A 19751-nucleotide genomic window follows, 5' to 3' on the forward strand; every position below is an offset into this window, starting at 1 on the left:
TCATACTCATTTTGTCAAAAATTCAAAGCACTGTGGAAAGAGTTTTTAATAGTGATAACTAGGAAAATATTAAGCCAGATATTTTATACAAGTAAATACTAAATAGCAATAAAAACAAATGAACTATAGCAACATGAAACAATATGGATAAATCTTAGAAATATAACATGAAGAGAAAAATACAAAAAAAATTACCTACAGCAATATGGTCTTTAACTTATAGTTAAAACTAATACAAAAATATATTTAAGGAAAACATAGATACATTAATATGATAGAAAGAGGAAAGGAGCGGAATAATGAACATAAGATTTAGAATGGCTTTTTATCAGATGGAGTGAGGCAGAAGAAAGGAATGGGAGAAGCCACAGAGGTGTAGTCGGTTATTATCTCAGGGTTAATGGGTGCTTGTAAGAATAAAAACTGACTAGAAATAGATCACATATGAAAAATGGTAAGACTATGTCACAAAGCAAAAATCACAATGTGATTATTTATACATAAGGCCTCTGCAGTGGGGGTGCAGGTCCCATATGAAACTAGCAGAGCCTTTAATAAAAGCTGGGGTTATTTTTCATCATATCTGAGGGTAATTTGGTTGGGAATGTCACTCTGTCAGTACAAAAATGCACTTCAGATAGAATCACCTTAAAATCTTGTTCTATAACTTGTTTTGGTTATTCCCAGTATGGTGGCAAGGATACAGCATGTGCACCAAAACATCAGCAGTGCCACTTCTAGCCACACAAAAAAGGAAACAAAATATTTGGAGCAAATTGTTTATACAGAGATAGCACATTAACAGCTTACAATTACTCTTGAATCAAATGGTCATGATTGTGCCCTTGCAGCCCTGGCTAGACCATTTCTCTCTCCTCTAATTCTACAGCCCTAGGAGCTGAGGGCCCTTCTGCCTTGCCATGTGTCTCCACTGTAAAAATAACTTAGTGCTTGCTCAGAGGCTGCCCACTCTTTTCCTAGGGAACACACAGACTCAGGCACAGGGGAGATTTGAAGACCTTTTGCACAGCCTCACATCTCCTGCAGCCCAGCCTCATAGGAGGCAGAGTCTGGACAGAGGGATGATGTGTGGTTGGAGAGAACAGAAAAAACTGGTGCTGACTGTTTCCTGTGGGCACTCTGGGTAAGGGGCTAGTGGTCTGATGCCAGTGATACACATGGTACATTCTCATAATTTTCTTCATCATTTTCATGCACGCTGCCTCTGTTGCTAGCCTGCCCGGCAGAGTCATCTAGGTGTGTCTTCTTCAACTCTGAATAGAAGACTGTGAGTTCCTGGTGGAAACAAACAAACAAACAAAAGAACAAAAAATAAAATGTAAGCACCTAAATACAGGTAAGGAAAGCCAGAGAGGAAAAAAAGCCAAGAAATGTGACTCACCTCATCATCCTTCTGATGCATCCGTGGACAATTAGCTGTTGGGGAGGAGTAGCAAAGAAAAGTATTAAACTGTGGGCAATATATTCCAACTTACAACCTACACACACTGCATTCCAAGCCAATCTTCTTGATTTGCTTGATCTCTTGACTGTTTCCTCTGCTGGATTCTTCCAAAGCCACATAGTGAAAGTACTCCCCCAAGTACAAACACTAGTAAAGACTTTCCTCTTGCCCACCAAATGCAGAATGACTGTCATAACAATTTCCTTTTTGCTCCTCTGCTCATCATAACCCCAGACGGGTACCCGCCCCCAACCCACTGCAGACTTCTATGGCTGTATTGATCCTCTCGGAGAAGGAGGCAGATATGAGTCATTTCACTTTGCACAGGGAACTTGGAAGAGGCCAGAGAGGAGACTGCCAGTCTAAGGACACATGGCAATTTCCCAGGAAGCCAAAGAGTTGCATTGGAGCATTGAGAAAATTTAGTGTGTGTGTGTTTTCTTCCCTTCCAAGGGGCTCTTTGTATCTCTTTTATTTGTGCAGCCAATAAGCATTTACTAAGCAATGGGCTTCTATTAGGCATTAGTTAAGTTATAAGGAGATATAGAAATGAACAACTCCTGGCCACCATAGTGAAACCCCGTCTCTACTAAAAATACAAAAATTAGCTGGGCATGGTGGCACGTGCCTGTAATCCCAGCTACTCGGGAGGCTGAGGCAGGAGAATTGCTTGAACCCAGGAGGCGGAGGTTGCAATGAGCCGAGATAGCACCACTGCACGCCAGCCTGGGCGACAGAGCGAGACTCCCTCTCAAAAAAAAAAAAAGAAGAAGAAATAACAGAAACTCAGTCCGTGTGATCAAGAACCTATAATTTTGAAGGGGAGAAATGGACATAGCAACAAATGTGAAAAGCACTATGGGCACCAAGATAGAAACACATATTGAACTATGTTGTTGCCATAAAAAATGAATGGCTCCTCCCAGATTAGAATATGGGAAGGGCAGTTGGCATCAGTGTGAGTTTCACGGTGGTACCTGAGCCATGTCTTGAAATGTGAGCAAGGGTCACCAAGTAGATTAGAGGCAAGGACATTTCAGGACAAGTAAGGAACACGAGCACCAGGCATAAAGATGCCAAGAGTTCAGTATGGCTAGAGGAAGGGCATTAGGCAAAGCTCGCGGGAGGGGCCAGCATGCAGAAGGCAAGGATCATGCTTTGGAATGGATGGCATTGAGGGCAGTTAATCCAGGCCATGATGTGAACAATAGGCCACCTCAAAGGGATTATGCTAGAAACAGGTTGTGGAAAGGCTGGAGGAGAACAATATTAGAAATAAAGAGACCGGTTAAAAGAATGACAATTGTCTACACATTGATTATTCACTCGTTAAAACAATATTTTAGGGGGCCTAAAGGTTTCCAAGCGTTGGGCTGTGAATACATTAGTGAAAAAGTCATAGTGTCTGTCCCCAAAGAGTTTATGGATAATGGTGGCGACGTGGAAAGGTAGGAGGAAATGAATGTATTCTACAGCTGACAACACAGGAGGCAAGCAATGCCTTGCATGTTGGACTTAGATTTGAAACAACTCTGATCAAAGACCCCTTGCTGGGTTTGATAACACACTGCCACCTCACCTCTATTTGCTGAAAGGCATCTCACCTGAATTTTCTTTCGTATGCTGGATGCTGCAGATCTGGGAATAAAGCAGGTTGCTATCTCCAGGATTTACTGAGAAGAGATATCATAGTTGGTTGTAGTCAAGAGCCCATATTCTAGACTCTCCTTCCCAATCACCAAATTTATAACCACCTTCTATCCCCAGTGTAATGCTAGGAATGTCATTTTTAAATTAGTGACAGGGCCATGGCTGTCACTCAATCCCTCTTCCCGCCTTAACTTCTCCCTGGAGCCTTCTGCTCCCTAGGGAGTCCTCACCATTGCTGTATATTGGCTCCAGCTCCATTAGAGCTAGTGGTTCAGAATGAATGGGCTCTTGAGGGTCTGTCCTGGAGGGCTTGGACAAGGCGGGCTCCTGACACTCACTAGAACTGTAACTGTGACAGAGGGGGAGAGAAAATGGACAAAAAATATCTGTGGGTTACAAAGAATTTCAGGGAAATCGGTATCCAGGAAGGCCTGCAGTTCAGCATGATTCAAATAAAAATATTGTGTCTGCTTCTGCTTGGCTCTTTCGATAAAGTATCAGAAGTATGGCGTAAGATGAAGCCCTGGGAAGTCTTACAAAACAGGACAGCCAAGGCAAGGTCAGAGGGCAAGGCAGCCTCAAGGCCTCTTTGAAAGGCAAAAACTCATAGCTGATTAATTTTAAATATTATTTTTGAAGATGTAAATGCTTAAACATTGACACGCAAAGACCTCTGCGTTCCTAGAGAACTTAAACCTCATCTTTTTTAGAAAGCACCTTTCAGTTTCCCACCTCATATTACAATAACCTATCTTTCCTGCAAGATGCCATGCAGGCTCTTCAAGTAAAGTGGATTTTTTCCAATTTCATTTCCTTCTGCAGTTAAAATTGTGAATTGAACCTTGCCAGCATTCAGTAATAATTTCCCAAATGAGTGGAGGACTGAAGAAGAAGGAAATGAATGCACTGTAGCCCCGTGAAAGATGATGCCATCCGCACATCAGTCACTGCAGGAACTCATTTAAGGAGGTAGATAAATGAGTGTGGATAGCCAATAACATGTATTCTGTGTTTAAGTAGACACAGTGAGTATCATTCACAAATATAAGTGAAAATGACATTCACTTATATCCTCTTTTTTATTTTGTAACAATGTAAAAATGTTAACAAGAAATCCATTCAAATCTTTAAAAAATATAAAGAAGTCTTGTGCATATAAATAAATCATTAAAATGTTGACAGCACAAGAAGCAGAGACCTCACCTAGATGTTCCAGTGGCAGAAAGTCCTCCTGAAAAACAAAGGGAGGTTGATGGTGAGTGAGCTGTGTGGATAATGAACTCTCTGATAGAACATTCCTAGAAATCAGACTCATTCTAGATCTCAGCTGCAGCAAATCTCAGGGATCATCCAGCTCTACCCTCCTTGCTCCCCTCCTTCCTCACCCTATCTTATGTTATAGGTAAGGAAGGTGGGGTCTTGAAAGGCATTTGCCCAGAATCACACTTATTCCGAATCATTTTTCAATCACTAATAGGTGAATAGTAACTCTAAGTAACTGTTACTGAGTAGGTCACAACCTGGGCCAGGTGCTTCCCCCAGACCCACTCCTTCATCCTGACTGCAGCCCTGCAAGGTGGAGACAAGGAAACTGAGGCCTAGAGGGGCCAAGGGATGCTCAAAGTTGATACAGAATTCTTACACGGATATGAATCAATGGGACTACCATGATGAGCTCTACCTTCTCTTTTTCTAATTGTGATCCCCTCGCTCCTGCAGATCTATTCCAGCAATACTGAAGTGCAACCCTTTGGGGTATATAATGGCTTTTCCATACCTCTTCTCTCCTTTTTCACTTGGCTAATTCCAACATTTTTTTCCAGAGCTTTCCCTGATGCTGACAGGCTGGATTAAGTAAACTGTCTCCACGTAATATTAAAATTACTTTATTGTTTTGTAATTATTTACATCTGCGTTTGCCTCTAATTCTCTCTTTCATGAGAGAATGTGCTACTTGAGGCTGTAAACCTTGCCTTTTTTTTTAAATTCCCGATGTCATGCCTAGCAGTTAAAAATATTCGACAAAGATCTGTTAACAACTGAACAAGGTATGTACTTTGAGGACTTAAAAATAACAAATTGACAAGTTTATAATAGGGGATTACCTGTTAGAAGTCTATCCTTGAAGCCCACTCTATTAGCCTTAAAAATATGACAGTTTTCATCATCACTGAAGTATTGAATCTTTCTGGCTTGCCCCAATACAAGCCTTATCCCAGGTTCCTGTGTCCTTTGCCTTTTTAAAATCTGTGGCTCTATATCAGTCTCATTGACTTAGAGAACACAAGTCATTGCTCAAATAAACATACCAGCCTTGACTCTTGTGAAAAATAACTGAGTAACTCCCTGTTCCTCAAGGGAGTCGTCCTCCTGAGTTAAGCTAGAGGGGTATGATGAGGACGTGGTCCTGAATCTCCTCAGAGCAATCACAATCCACATGGGGCAATAACCAATATCTTTCCTGTGGGTGGTTAGCTCAGGCCCAGACTGCATCTGGGAGTCAATCTATCTTCTCATTTGTAAAAGAGAAAACTGAGACCTAGAGAGGTGGCTATTTATTATATAAGCGAATACTCCTTGAAGACATATGGGCCAGAACCGTGCTAAGCCATTTACCTAGGTTGTTTCATAGTACCTAAAAGGTAGATTTATTATAACCACTTCATACAATATCAAGTTGTCAAGTTTCATTACTGGAATTTCAACACAACTAGATTTACTGTAGAGTCAATAAACCTATCACCCCCTTTAGGAGTGATTCGCTCAGGCAAGTTGTAGAGCTCTTCACTTTAAAAAACAATGTAGAAGGTCTGAGCTTCTTCCTGAGAAGTCTTGTCAATGATGAGAAGGGACACTTTGCTATGAGGAGGTCCAGTAGGCAAGATTTTGAGAAGAAAAGAGCACAGACCCTCTGCTTGGTGAACCATCCTAATTTCTTAGTGAGTTTGTTATTTAAAATAACACTCCCCCTGGCTGGGCGCGGTGGCTCACGCCTGTAATCCCAGCACTTTGGGAGGCCGAGGCGGGTGGATCACGAGGTCAAGAGATCGAGACCATCCTGATCAACATGGTGAAACCCCGTCTCTACTAAAAATACAAAAAATTAGCTGGGCATGATGGCGCGTGCCTGTAATCCCAGCTACTCAGGAGGCTGAGGCAGGAGAATTGCCTGAACCCAGGAGGCGGAGGTTGCGGTGAGCTGAGATCACGCCATTGCACTCCAGCCTGGGTAACAAGAGCGAAACTCTGTCTCAAAAAAAAAAAAAAAAAAAAAAGATAAAAAAATAACACTCCCACTAACACTCTGGGATACAGTCCACCTGAGCTTCCATTCACATGGATCATTCAAAATGATGCTCAGTTTTCTTTCCTGGTGATGTGCTGACTGACAGCCTCAACATTGAGATTCGAATGTCTTCCTCTAGTATGTTATAGATTAGAAAATGGTATCCCAGATAAGCAGTGAGGCGGGGAGAGGGGAAGAAAAGTAATTTTGAAAGTAGGAGGTGTGACTAGCCTTCTATAAGTAACATAATATCACTTCTATAAGTAACATAATATCATTGAAGATGTATACTATAAACGCTAAATCAATCACCAGAATAACAAAACAAATAATTATTGATTCCAACAAGAAAACTTAACTATTCTAAATATATATGCACTCAACATTGCAGCACCCAGATTCATAAAACAAGTTATTCTTGCTCTACAAAAAAAACCTAGGCAGTCACAAAATAATTGTGGGAGATTTCAATATCCCACCAACAGAGTTAGACAGATCACCGAGGCAGAAAACTGGCAAACTCTGGCCTTAAACTTGACCAAATAGACCTAACACACATCTACAGAATATTCTACCCAACAACTATGGAATGTACACTATTCTCACCTGCATGTGGAACACATCCTAAGATCAGCCACATGCTCAGCCATAAAGCAGGTATCAATAATTTTTTTAAATTATATCAAGTACACTCCTAGACTACAATGCAATAAAAATAGAAATAAACATCAAGAAGATGTCTCAAAACTGCACAAATACATGGAATTAGACAACTTACTCCTGAATAACTCCTGGGTGAAGATCAAAACTTACGCAATTTAAAAAATTATTTAAAATTAATGAAATTCGGGACACAACTATGGATGTCCACTATCAGAACTCCTATCCAAGATAGTACTGAAAGTCTTAGGCAGAGCAGTCAGGCCAGAGAAAGAAATAAAAGGCATCCAAACAGGTAAATAAGTCAAACTATCTCTTTTCACTGACTGCATGGTTCTTTACCTTGAAAACCCTAAAGACTCTCCCAAGAGTAAGGTTTTGGGACACAAAATTAAGGTACAAAAATCAGTAGCATTTCTATACACCAACAAAGTCAGGCAGAGAGTGAAATCAATGGCACAATTCCGCTTTGAACAGCCTCAAAGAAAATGAAATAGCTAACAAAGCAGGTGGAATATCTCTGTGAGAACTGAAAAAAATTACATCACGGGAGCTCACGTCTGTAATCTCAACACTTTGAGAGGCTGAGGCAGGCGGATCACCTGAGGTGAGGCGTTCTAGACCAGCCTGGCCAACATGGTGAAACCCCGACTCTACTAAAACTATAAAAATTAGCTGGGCGTGGTTGCGGGTGCCTTTAATCCCAGCTCCTGAGTGGAGGCTGAGGCGAGAGACTTGCTTGAACCTGGGAGGTGGAGGTTGCAATGAGCTGAGATCACACCATTGTACTCCAGCCTGAGTGACAGAGTGAGACTCCATTTCAAAAAGAAAAAAAGAAGTCCCAGGCAGGCACAGGGCTCATGCCTGTAATCCCAGCATTTTGGGAGGCCTAGGTGGGAGAATCACTGGATTTCAGGAGTTCCAGATTAGCATGGGCAACATAATGAGACCTTGTCAAATCAAAAAATGAATGAAATCAAATCAAATCCAATTAGCCCGGCATGGTGGCGCACACCTCCTGTGGCTTGGGAGAATCTTTTGAGCCCAGGAGATGGAAGATGCAGTGAGGTATGACTGCACCACTGCACTCCAGCCTGTGTGGCAGAGCGAGACTCTGATTCATAAAAAACAGGGTAGGACCTAGACACCCACCTGTTTTCCTTCGGGTTCTGGCATGACGCAGCAGGGCAGCAGCAGCAGCAGCAGCAAGGCCCAGGATGCTGAGCAGCAGCCCCGTGACTGCCGCAGCGGTAAGGCCTGTTCTGTTCCCAGAGGTTCCTAATTGGAGGGAGCTGTACTTGAGTTCCAGTGGAACAGGTTTTGGATACAAACAAAAACCATGTAAGTAGGGTGGGTATGTTCCAGTTTCTGATTCCTCCATTTGAATTATCTGTAGCGTCATTTGTAATTTTCAAAACTATGGCACATGAAAGGTATTTGCCAGTGTCTAAGATTAAAATGTATTTCCTTTCCCTCTCCCATATAATATTAGTAACAATCTCCAGAAGTCCCAAGCCTTGCTGTGCATGTTCAAAACCTCCTTGGACAATCTAATTTGTGCTAATTTGGACAGTCTGTCAGAGGACTATTTTATTTACCATAACAGTAACCTCCAGCCCAGGTAACATTGAGTGTCAGTGCCTCACTGCGCTGGGCACCAAGCCATTGGCAGCCTCACAGGAGTAGTTTCCAGAGTGTTCTGTAGTCAAAGAGAGGTTGAAGGAGGCACCTCCTACAGAGGGGGCTAAGCTGCTTCCCAGAGTGACATCCTCGTGATGAAACCAGTACAAGATTGGGGAGGAGCCTGCCAGGGCCTCACAGTGAAGTTCCAGCAGGTCCCTCACTGCAGCCTGGGCCCCAGGAGCCCTGAGAGTGAGGACAGGGCGAGACACTGGAACTGAGGGAGGAAAAATAATTCACTGGCAGTTTTACTTAAGTAGGTATACAAGATAACTTAATAAAGGAACATGTGGCATAGCTGAGTCATAGGAACATGCACCTGAATTCAGGAGAACCTGGGCTTGAATCCTGTCTCTATCCTTTATTAGCTCTATAAGTTTGATTTTTTAAAGAACTTTTTAATTTCTCTAAGTTTTAGTTTAGTCCTCTGTAAAACTGAGCTAATGATACATCATATCTCAAACTATTGTAATAAGAATCATATTGATTGTAAAGTATTATAAAAGTTGATTATTATTATTGATATAACTAACATCAAGGTTTCTAAACATTCCTACACCTGAATCTGAGCTCTAAGACTGAGGCTTCCATACCCATCTAAAGCAGGACTCATTCCTCTCTACCAAATCACCTTGCTTTATTTTTCTGGTTACCATTTGACATTACCCAACATCTGTCTGTCTATCATCTATCTATCTATCTATCTATCTATCTATCTATCTATCTATCATCAATCTCCTATCATCATTGTTTTATATGATTCCCCCAATAGGATGGAGACTCACCTGTTTGTTTGTTATTTATAGCTGCTGGAACTTTGCCTGGCATGTAAAATTTATGCTCAATAATTGGTGATTGAATGGAAAACTGAATTGAACCAAACTGTCACAAAAATATACAGATTTAGCTCTAGCAACACTGATTTCCATTTTAATGGACAATTATAGAGATGGCACAGTGGGAAGAATAGAAACCCCTTAATATGGCATGTGACCTGTAAGACTGCTGGTTCTGCAAGGTTGTGAGGAAAACCGGATGAACTGATCTGTGTGTCATGCTTTAGATATAAGCTGTGTATCATGCTTTAGATATAAGCTGTGTACCATGCTTTAGATATAAGCTGTGTACCATGCTTCAGATATAAGCTGTGTATCATGCTTCAGATATAAGCTGTGTATCATGCTTCAGATATAAGCTGTGTGTCATGCTTCTTTAGATATAAGCTGTGTATCATGCTTCAGATATAAGCTGTGTATCATGCTTCAGATATAAGCTGTGTATCATGCTTCAGATATAAGCTGTGTGTCATGCTTCAGATATAAGCTGTGTATCATGCTTCAGATATAAGCTGTGTGTCATGCTTCAGATATAAGCTGTGTATCATGCTTCAGATATAAGCTGTGTGTCATGCTTCTTTAGATATAAGCTGTGTATCATGCTTCAGATATAAGCTGTGTATCATGCTTCAGATATAAGCTGTGTATCATGCTTCAGATATAAGCTGTGTATCATGCTTCAGATATAAGCTGTGTGTCATGCTTATTTAGATATAAGCTGTGTGTCATGCTTCTTTAGATATAAGCTGTGTATCATGCTTCAGATATAAGCTGTGTGTCATGCTTCAGATATAAGCTGTGTACCATGCTTCAGATATAAGCTGTGTATCATGCTTTAGATATAAGCTGTGTATCATGCTTTAGATATAAGCTGTGTGTCATGCTTCAGATATAAGCTGTGTATCATGCTTCAGATATAAGCTGTGTATCATGCTTTAGATATAAGCTGTGTACCATGCTTTAGATATAAGCTGTGTATCATGCTTTAGATATAGCAAGGGTCACTTGCAAAGGATCTTAAGCTCTGCTTTGCATCAGAGATGGGCTAAAGGGAATGAGTGTGAACGTGGAAACTATTCCTTGAATGGCAATTATGAAACTTGAAAATGAGCCATCTGCTGGCTGCAAGAAAGATGGCGCCAGCTGCCTCACCAGGGTACAGATGCCAAGTCCTGATATTGGAAGTGTAGAGTTCCTGCTACCTTGAAACTGATGGTTTGAATTTGTCCCTTCTGTATATCCTCTGCAATATGAAATGACCTGGGCGGGATGCAGGGGCCTCAGGGACAAGTCTTTTACAGGGTGCTTTGTGATCTCAGTGTGCCGTCACCCACGTCTGTGGGTGTTCATATTCTGGGAAGAGAGATTTCCAACCCATTGCATGCCTTCCGCTAGGGCTCATGAGACGTCTGGTTCTATATGGATATTTCCCTAAAATCAAAGAAATCTAAGACTGGAAAAGACCATGGTTATTGTCAACCTTGGTCTCCAAGATGGACTGTAAGACACCCCATTGAAGTGTAAACAAATATGAGAATGTTTAAGAGTATTTCATTTTGAGCTTGAAATTTAAAAAGATATTCAGCTTTACTAATATTCATGGTGGTGCTCTTGATCAGGTAGATGTCACATGGTGCTTTAAGATAGGACAGGGTTTCTTATGAAGGCAGGCCACCCAGGCTCAGAGGGCGGGACAGCAGTGCATTTGCCTAACTCTCAGCATATAAAGTATAATGCCCTTTTAATTGGCTACTTGCTAGTTTTTATAGATTATTTTAATTTAAATCATAAAAGAGCAACAGTGATGATCTGCTTCCACTTGAATCTAGATGTATTGGTAAGACAAAACTTGAAGCAATAACAGACACTAAAACTAATAGGAATAAGACCAAACTCAGAATCAAACCTCAAATAACTGTACCACCATAAGTAAACTAAGATTTACAAAATAAATGAAGCATAATCAATTATAACAATTTTAGTCAAATATTTTAAATCAAAGATTTTTAAATAATGTTTATTTCATTCTTAATCTTTCTTTCTCTTTCTTTCTTCTTTCTTTCTTTCTTTCTTTCTTTCTTTCTTTCTTTCTTTCTTTCTTTCTTTTCTTTCTTTCTTTCTTTTCTTTCTTTCTTTTTTTTGGCATGATCTCACTCTGCTGCCCAGGTTGGAGAGCAGTGGAGCAATCTTGGCTCATTGTAGCCTCAACCTCTTGTGTTCAAGCGATCCTCCCACCTCAGCCTCCCACATGTCTAAGAGTACAGGCACATGCTACCATGCCTGATTGAGTTTTATATTTTTTGTAGAGACAGGGGTTTCTCCATGTTGCCCGGGCTGGTCTCAAACTCCTAAGCTCAAGAGATCTGCCCACCTTGGCCTCCCAAAGTGCTGGGATTACGGGCATGAGCCACTGCACCCAGCCCCTCATTTGATTTCTATTTTTCTGTTTTGCAATGTGCCTGTTAAGTTAATACAGTAGTACATGTATATAATTAATACACAAATATGTGTGTATTAATATATACATAGGTGAGGTGCGTGTTAAACACTTTTGACAGAGAGTGATGTGGGATCAAGAATTTTTGTACTTCCATGATTTGCTGACTTAGTTACTTTATAAGGGAGGAAAATAAGCACAAGACTAGTAAGAAGACTTACTCAAGGTTATACAAATGATATTTTCTTGTTCAAGACTGGAGTCTGTTTCAGCACACTGTCTGGCATTCCCAGGTTTTAATACCTCCTTAAATCATTACCCAAGTTTGGCCTCTAGAAAAGATTATTATCAACCAAAATGTCATATGTGAATCATTGACGAACAAGAGTCCATGGCAAAATCCAAAGAATGTAGGGGTTTGTGTTTCTGGGAATTATTGCCATATCTCTTTTATTTTGTCATCTTCTCCTAGGTCCCAATGCCCTCTCCTATCCTCCAAACGCTGAGCACTTTGGGATAACCACATCTTGGACTGGAGGTTCTCTCCTAAGTGGTTGGCCACATTGCTCATTGTTCTCAGGGGCTGGACATGGGAATTATGAGATGCTTCGGTGCCTCTGCTGAAAACATAAGATTAAATGAGACCCAATCAGAAGGCATTTGGAGAAAGTGAGAAGGTTAGATAGGTCATTGGAATCTGGAGGCCGTGAAAGAGGCCTGCTGCTGTGATCCCTGTGGGTGTCCATAAGGAGAGACACTTTAGTGATCCAGGGAGCCAAGTGGAAACTTAGATCAAGATAGAGGCAGAAAACTGTTGCAAGGAATGATCTGGTCATTTGTTCCTGGGCAAAGGAACTCAGAAGTGAAGGCTTTCTGTGCCATTTTCCTTTGTCAGTAATTGCTGACCCATCACATTTTTGGTATTCTGGAAAGCCTTTTACCTCCACCAGAAAAAAAATGAATGGGGTATATGGATGGCTATTGATGACAATTACAGAGGAATTTAAAAAAAAAAAAAAAGGAATGGTCTAAGTTACTAAATGCGTAGTCACAAGGAAGAATCCCAGAGTTTCCAGGCAGAGTTAGAAAGCGTGGGAAGTCTATTGGGATATCAACCAGCAAATAGCCCAGTGGAGCTGTTTGTGAGAGGACATGGTCTGTTGTATTGGCTGTTAACTGCTGTGGATATATCTTGCTTACCTGTGACGCTGAGACTCACTCTGTGACTGCACTGGGCCCCCAAGCCATTATCAGCATCACAGGAGTAGTTTCCAGAATGTTCTGCTGTAAGAGAGAGGTTGAAGGAGGCTCCTCCAGAGGGGGCTGAGCTGTTCCCCAGCGTGACATCCTCATGATAAAATTGGTACAGGATCGGGGGAGAGCCTCTCGGGGCCTCACAGTGGAGCTGCAGCAGGTCCCCCACCACAGCCTGGGGCCCGGGAGCCCTGAGGGTGAGGACAGGGCGAGACACTGGAACTGAGGGAGACAAAAGGGCTGTCAGAGGATTCTGATGATGTGACGGATGCACAACGTCTCTCAAGGAGCCTAGCAATAGATACATCCCTTGTCCCTTGATCATTGTTTCCCACTGATCACATTTTTCTCATCTAAAAATCAGAAGCATTTTTCCAAAACAGTGATAAGTAATCCTGGGTAATTCGTTTTCATGACCACTCAGTCTTCCCCACAAGAAGTGAGATGCTTCAATGTATTTCACCATCTTTTCATCTCTCTCTCTCTCTCTCTCTCTCTTCTCTCTCTCTCCCCCTCCCCCACTCTCCCTTCCTCCCCCCTCCCTCGCTCCCTCCCTCCCTCCCTCTTCTAGGAGATCCTAATGGTTGAAAAAGAACCTAAACCCTGGCTTGCAACTTGAGGCTGTGTAAAAGGAATCAGAACTTACTCCTCACGGTGACTCGAATCCGTGTGCTGAGGATGGGACCGTGAACATTGTCAGCTGCACAGTAGTATCTCCCTGCATCTCTCTCCTTCACAGTGAGGACCTGTAGCTCTGCCAACAGGGAACGCTGGGTCTTTCTACCCAGGCTTCTCACTGCTCCTTCTCTGTGCCAGGAGAATGTGACATTCCCTGAACCTTGGGCTACTGAGCAAATAAGGACCATATTTTCTCCTTCAATCAGCTGCCCTCCGGCGGGCTGGATCTCTAGATTCACATTAGACACAGGGACTCCTGGGAGAACACAAGATAGCATATGAGGGTCCTGATGGCAGGGGCCTCAGGGTCAAGGGGAAGGCTAGAGGTGCCATGAATAGCCCATAGCAGCAGGTGCCGCAGGCAGACACCCTAAGTAAGAAATAAGAAATTGTGTATACTATTATAAAGGAAACAACATCCCTCTCACTCCCACAATTCCCATCCTTGGGAAATGTGGACACCAAGTCCACAATCTTCGTAAACCCAATGTTTCCTGATCACATTTTATGCACATTCCTCTCTAAGGAATCTTTGATGCACCAGTGAACCTCAAAGTACAAGGGAACAGTGGCTCAAGCCTGTAATCCCAGCACTTTGGGAGGCCCAGGCGGGTGGATCACGAGGTCAAGAGATAGAGACCATCCTGGTCAACATGGTGAAACCCTGTCTCTACTAAAAATACAAAAAATTAGCTGGGCATGATGGTGCGTGCCTGTAATCCCAGCTACTCGGGAGGCTGAGGCGGGAGAATTGCCTGAACCCAGGAGGCAGAGGTTGTGGTGAGCCGAGATCGCGCCATTGCACTTGAGCCTGGGTAACAAGAGCGAAACTCTGTCTCAAAAAAAAAAGAGAGAACACCGGAGATCTGTTTTGAAGATCAAAACAGAATCCAAACCCTTCTCCTATTCTTCAAGACTTCTTCTCTAGGTTTCCATGCATGTCTCCATATCTTCATCTGACTATTTCAGTCCATATTCATCTTCCCTTTTTCTAACTATTTTGTTGTGAATTTAGGTCACCTAATGGAAGCACCACAGGGGCCTCTTAAAACTGCATGTGTTCAGCTGTGCTCCTAGTTGTCTGTTGGTTCCTGAGAGAACCGATATTGTACATCTCTGTAACCCCATAGGGTTGGGCACTCAGTAACTGATCAAGAACTACTATGACCTGACTCAAGTGGAATAAAATGTTCTAGGGCTGTTAGACCAATGTTGAGCTTATTAAAGAGACAATGATACCAGAATAGTTGGACACTCCTCTCTGTTATGTCCACCATCCCAGGGGTGCAGGACATGTCACTGGTCTGTTCTCCTCTCCCCAGCTCTGACTCTGGAAGAGCAGCCCCTTGGATACTCACTCTGTACATGTATCTGAGATCTCAGGCTCCCTTTTTTGACGCTGTGAGTCACTGTCTCTGCCTCACACCAGTAAGATCCCGAGTCTTCTGTCCACATTGCAGGGATCTGGAGCTCGGGGGACCTGCTCCAGCCTGATCCGAGGGTCTGGCTGTGTCTGAAGAAGGAGAACTGGAGCTGAACATTTGGCTTCTGTGGAGAGAGCTGGGTCTCACAGGTCAGGGTCATGGCACTCCCTTCTATGGGTGTGGAAGAGCTGGTTCTCAGCACAGGTTGTGGAAACAGTTCTAATGAAAAGAAAAAACATAGTCCCCAGGGTGGTGAGGCTCAGAGTTCCTGGAGAGATGCACCTGTGTTCTCAGCACCAGCCGCCCAGAGACAGAGAAGCATGAAGAAACCATCTCCCTCCCATGGCTGAGCCATAAGAAGCACTTCATGAAATTCCCCCTGATAAACACCTTCCCTTTATTCTCAGTTTCCCTACCAAACCCAATAATCCACAGAAATCTAACCATTACCTTGAACTTGGATATATAGGTATTTTGAAATTTGTGTAGATGTTCTTAGGAAACTCATCTTATCAGCAGTACAATGATATTTGCTATTGTCCCTGGAGACCGAATTCAGTGTGATGGAGTCTTCATTAGAACTATTAGGCAGCTGTTTTCCATCCTTGTAGTAAACCTTGTTATGGGCATATTTGTCATCTTTCCCCTGACATCTCAGAGTGACATTATCTCCTTCAAAGACCGGATGAGAAGCCTGCAGGATCAGCCAGTCTGCAAAGAGCACAGGAGCACAGTCAGTTTATCCACTGCTGCTTCTGCCTTCACACTCATTTCTGCCCATGAGGCAAGAACCACAGTTCTATACACACTTGCAAATGGTTCCCACCCACATTGCCACATGACCCCAACACTTGATTCTTCCTTGACCTAGGAGAGTGATCCAGTTCCCAGAAAATGTCCTTGAGAAATCCTCACACATCTTTACACAGAAGAGGAATCCCAGACCTGAACCCCTTTTTGCCTGATGGTCTCTGGGTCACCCACACTCCCTTGGAGGAAGGAGATGTATAGACAATCCAGCATCATGCCACTCCCCTATCTCCTTATTTTCCCCACTGGGTTCAGCCCATCAAACATCCCCACATCTGCTTACAACTCTGCCTGTGCTCCCTGCATTAACCCAGCCCTCAGATACTCTGCCTGGTGGCTTGACTTAAGACTTCCCCTTCCTCTCCTCACCAGATGAAAATTCCACATGCACAGCGTCACTGAAGGAGGATCCTCCGGTCTTGCACTGGTAATTTCCAGACTCTGTAATTTGGATCTCGTTACGTTTGGATCTCAACAAATTCTTACCACGATACCAAAGTGTATTTCCCTGGGCTAGGGAATGGGATTCCCTGCATGTGAGAGTCACTTTTTGTCCTTTGAAGGTTGTGGACCATGGAGGTTTGAGGAGAAGTTCAGCTTTTGGAGCTACCCCTGAACAGGAAATAGAAAGACAGAGGCAGGAGAAGGTAAATGGGAGGTGGACACAGAACAGTGGGAGCCCAACCGACAGTCAGGACTTTTCCTGGACTAATTTCCAGTCGGGACCAGGGTGGAAAATGGAGCAGAAATAACCTGGGGAAATGCCTGGGAAAGAATCTGTTCTTCCTCACCTTTTTCCTGGAGGTGGGCAAAAGGGTATTATAGAGGAGAGGTCTCAGGCTCTTGGCATAGCCTCAGAAAAGCTCAGGAGATGCCATTTGCTATTGGACAAACACTGTGAAGGCCTCAGAAGGTGGCTGATTCTGAAATTCTCTCGTCCTATACATTTCTGTCAGGATAAAGGTGAACCTGGGATGTAGATACCTCAGAAGTAGTTTCTAGACTCCAGAAAATCACTTCCTCCTTGTTAACATTTAATGAATAAGATTTTTTCACTTGTGTTACTTTTATACCTTTCTCAGTTTGAGAGTCTATGGGGAACACAACCTTACTCTCCATCTAAGTTGGACACAGTAAACAATGGAGGGATATGAAGAATTTAAATGGAGGCAGATGGGCTGCTTGAGAAGTCAGACTTGTATATGGAATTGCAACTGACTGACAGGCTTGGAAGTGAGGCGTGGCAGTGGTGTGAGCTCTCTTTGGAGATTTGTAAGGATTCTGCTGTAGCATCTTCCTGCAAGAATGAGAGCTATTTCTGTGTCCTTTGATAGCAGCATGGGCAAACTAGCTTGGGCATACAGAGGGAGAGGTATTAGGGAATACGGAGATCAGCTATGAGATTCCTTCATCATCAGCCTCTCGCCTTTGCCCTTTGTTCTGCAAATGTTTCCTTCCCCTCTACTCTGAGGAATCCTGATAATGTGGGGGATTAAAAAACAAAACAAAACTGGAGACTGAAAAAGTCGGAGGAAGCTCTGTTCACCCAACGTAGCAACAGATTGACCCCAGAGCAGCAGCACTGCTGATGCGATGCATTCCTGCCAGGGTTGGGACAGGCTGTGTGGGCTGAGGGGACCAATACCCAGAGACCAGAGGGTCAGAGAGAAGGAGAAACTTACCTGATTGTTCTCTTCCAGGAGCTGTGACAGAGCAGAAAATGAAAGATTAGCATGAAGTAATGTTTTTCAAATATTTTCAATCAAACACTCTCTGAAACATTTTCTAACAACCCACCCACAACCGCTTCCTTTCTTTTTCCTTATCCCTTCTTTGCTCCCTGTGTTATATCACCCTGAGTCCCTAAACAACAAAAAATAGCCAATAATTTATTTCACAAACGTGGCGCCTGTGTCCAAGACCTGACTCCTCTGTGCTATCGATTACTTGGCCGCGGTATCCTTCATTCCCTCCCTGTCTTCTCTGAGGGCAGAGGCAGGCAAGGATTTGCCAAAATGGTTTATCCTCCCTTCGTTCCCTGGGCTTCCTATTGTTCCTCTCCCTTTTTCAATCTCTGATTAAATTTTGGCTTAAAACTTCTAGAAAACAGTGATGTTTCTCAGTCGACCTTCCTTCATGTGCCTAGGTTTTAGAGGTAACTGTTTATCCGAAAAATTATTTCGTTTGAGGCTTAAGAGGGAGGGAGGGATATAGAGTCGTGGTTTGGCAGAAGGAAAAATCCAAGTTTCCTCTGAGATGAAAAAAAGCAGTGGGTGAGAAGCCAAGGGCAGCATCTCTGGCTTACTCTGATAGTTGCATTTGGAGCCTCTTGGTTGTCCTGGGAACCCAGCTCTGCTCACTTCCTGTCCCTTGCTATCGGTCTCTGAACCCCAAGCAGAAGCAGAGATAAAAGCTCCTTGGCTTTTTCCCTGGCCAGCTTTAGGAACGGAGGCCATAGCCCCCAGTCTAACCGATCTACTCACTCAGGATCAGCAGCAGCAGCCACAGAAGCATGGGTACTGGCCAGGCAGAGGGCAGGACAAGCCTGCCTCACCAAAAGCCCGACTTATCTCCAAGAAAGCGGGCAGGAAGCTGCTATTCAGATGAGACCTGCAAGAATTAGAAAAGGGAAGAACTTAGTATCATATCTTGCTTTGGGCTCTGAAAATGTGAATTTGGCTACTTCCCTACCTAAATGCTGTTTGTATCTCAGTCGTGACAGCGACGATACGTTTTCAGAAGTTTCAGTCCATCTTCTAACAGTTCTGGTCTGTCAGGAGTGATGTCTGCAGGGCTGTGCCTAGGTTCTCTAGAAATGCCAAGCTGCGGATTTGCCAGTATGCAAATAACTCTTTCTTCAGTTTTCATATGGGAAACCCCTTCACTACCTTGTCTTTGTTTCCGCCTGCAGCTCGTAATAGGCAAGCTTAATGGGCGTGGAGTGAATCACACAGTCAAGACATCAAAGCATACATGTTTTTGACTTTCACATAAGTTGTCATGAGACTCTGAATAGGAAAATAATCGAAATTTACAGATTGGGAACTACCCCTAAATCTGTGCAAATTAGGAGATAAATTAGCAACGTGCCACTGCTTTTAAATCTAGAGCCCTTTTTGGAAAGGCCTTCCCTTACTTTTCAATCAAAGTGGTTCCACCCCATTGTTTTGTTTCAGGTCCTTTGTGTGTTTTTTGCAGTGTTTATAATAATTTGCGATTATCTTCTCACTTGTTTTGTGTCTTCTTTCCCACTAACATTGAAGGGCCCTTTTTCTTACCGACTCTATTCCCTGCACCTCTAACAGTTCTTTCTTGAAAGCATGCTTTTAATAAATATTGTTTGAGGGACTGCTGAATAGACTGGCAAAAACTCTAAACCAGTGTTTCTCATCCATTGTTTCATTCTCTCCCCTAAGGATCCTTTTTAGACATTTTCGTTTCTAGCCACCCCCTTCTTCCATGAAAATTCAATGCCACAAATATACTGCTTATCTGTTCATGTGCTGCATGTATCGCTGTGTTTTATACGTAAAATATAAGACTTTTTTTTATCTTTCCAAGAGCCAGTTCT

At 42.9% G+C, this 19751-nt stretch overlaps 1 protein-coding gene across 1 annotated transcript; it reads right to left on the bottom strand.

Moving 5' to 3' along the window:
- Nucleotides 1-1037: 1037 nt before the first annotated feature.
- On the bottom strand, nt 1038-18774 carry FCRL3 (Fc receptor like 3). Its single transcript, XM_078355326.1, is given in 15 exon segments — nt 1038-1296; nt 1403-1437; nt 3070-3138; nt 3346-3464; nt 4319-4346; nt 8214-8339; nt 8672-8722; nt 8725-8958; nt 13215-13508; nt 13915-14202; nt 15305-15589; nt 15821-16081; nt 16550-16792; nt 17863-17883; nt 18664-18774. Coding segments are annotated over 15 exon segments (2229 nt in total). The 5' UTR covers nt 18695-18774; the 3' UTR covers nt 1038-1152.
- Nucleotides 18775-19751: the final 977 nt, after the last annotated feature.

Source organism: Callithrix jacchus, chromosome 18, assembly GCF_049354715.1.
Source record: "Callithrix jacchus isolate 240 chromosome 18, calJac240_pri, whole genome shotgun sequence".
NCBI lineage: Eukaryota > Metazoa > Chordata > Mammalia > Primates > Cebidae > Callithrix > Callithrix jacchus.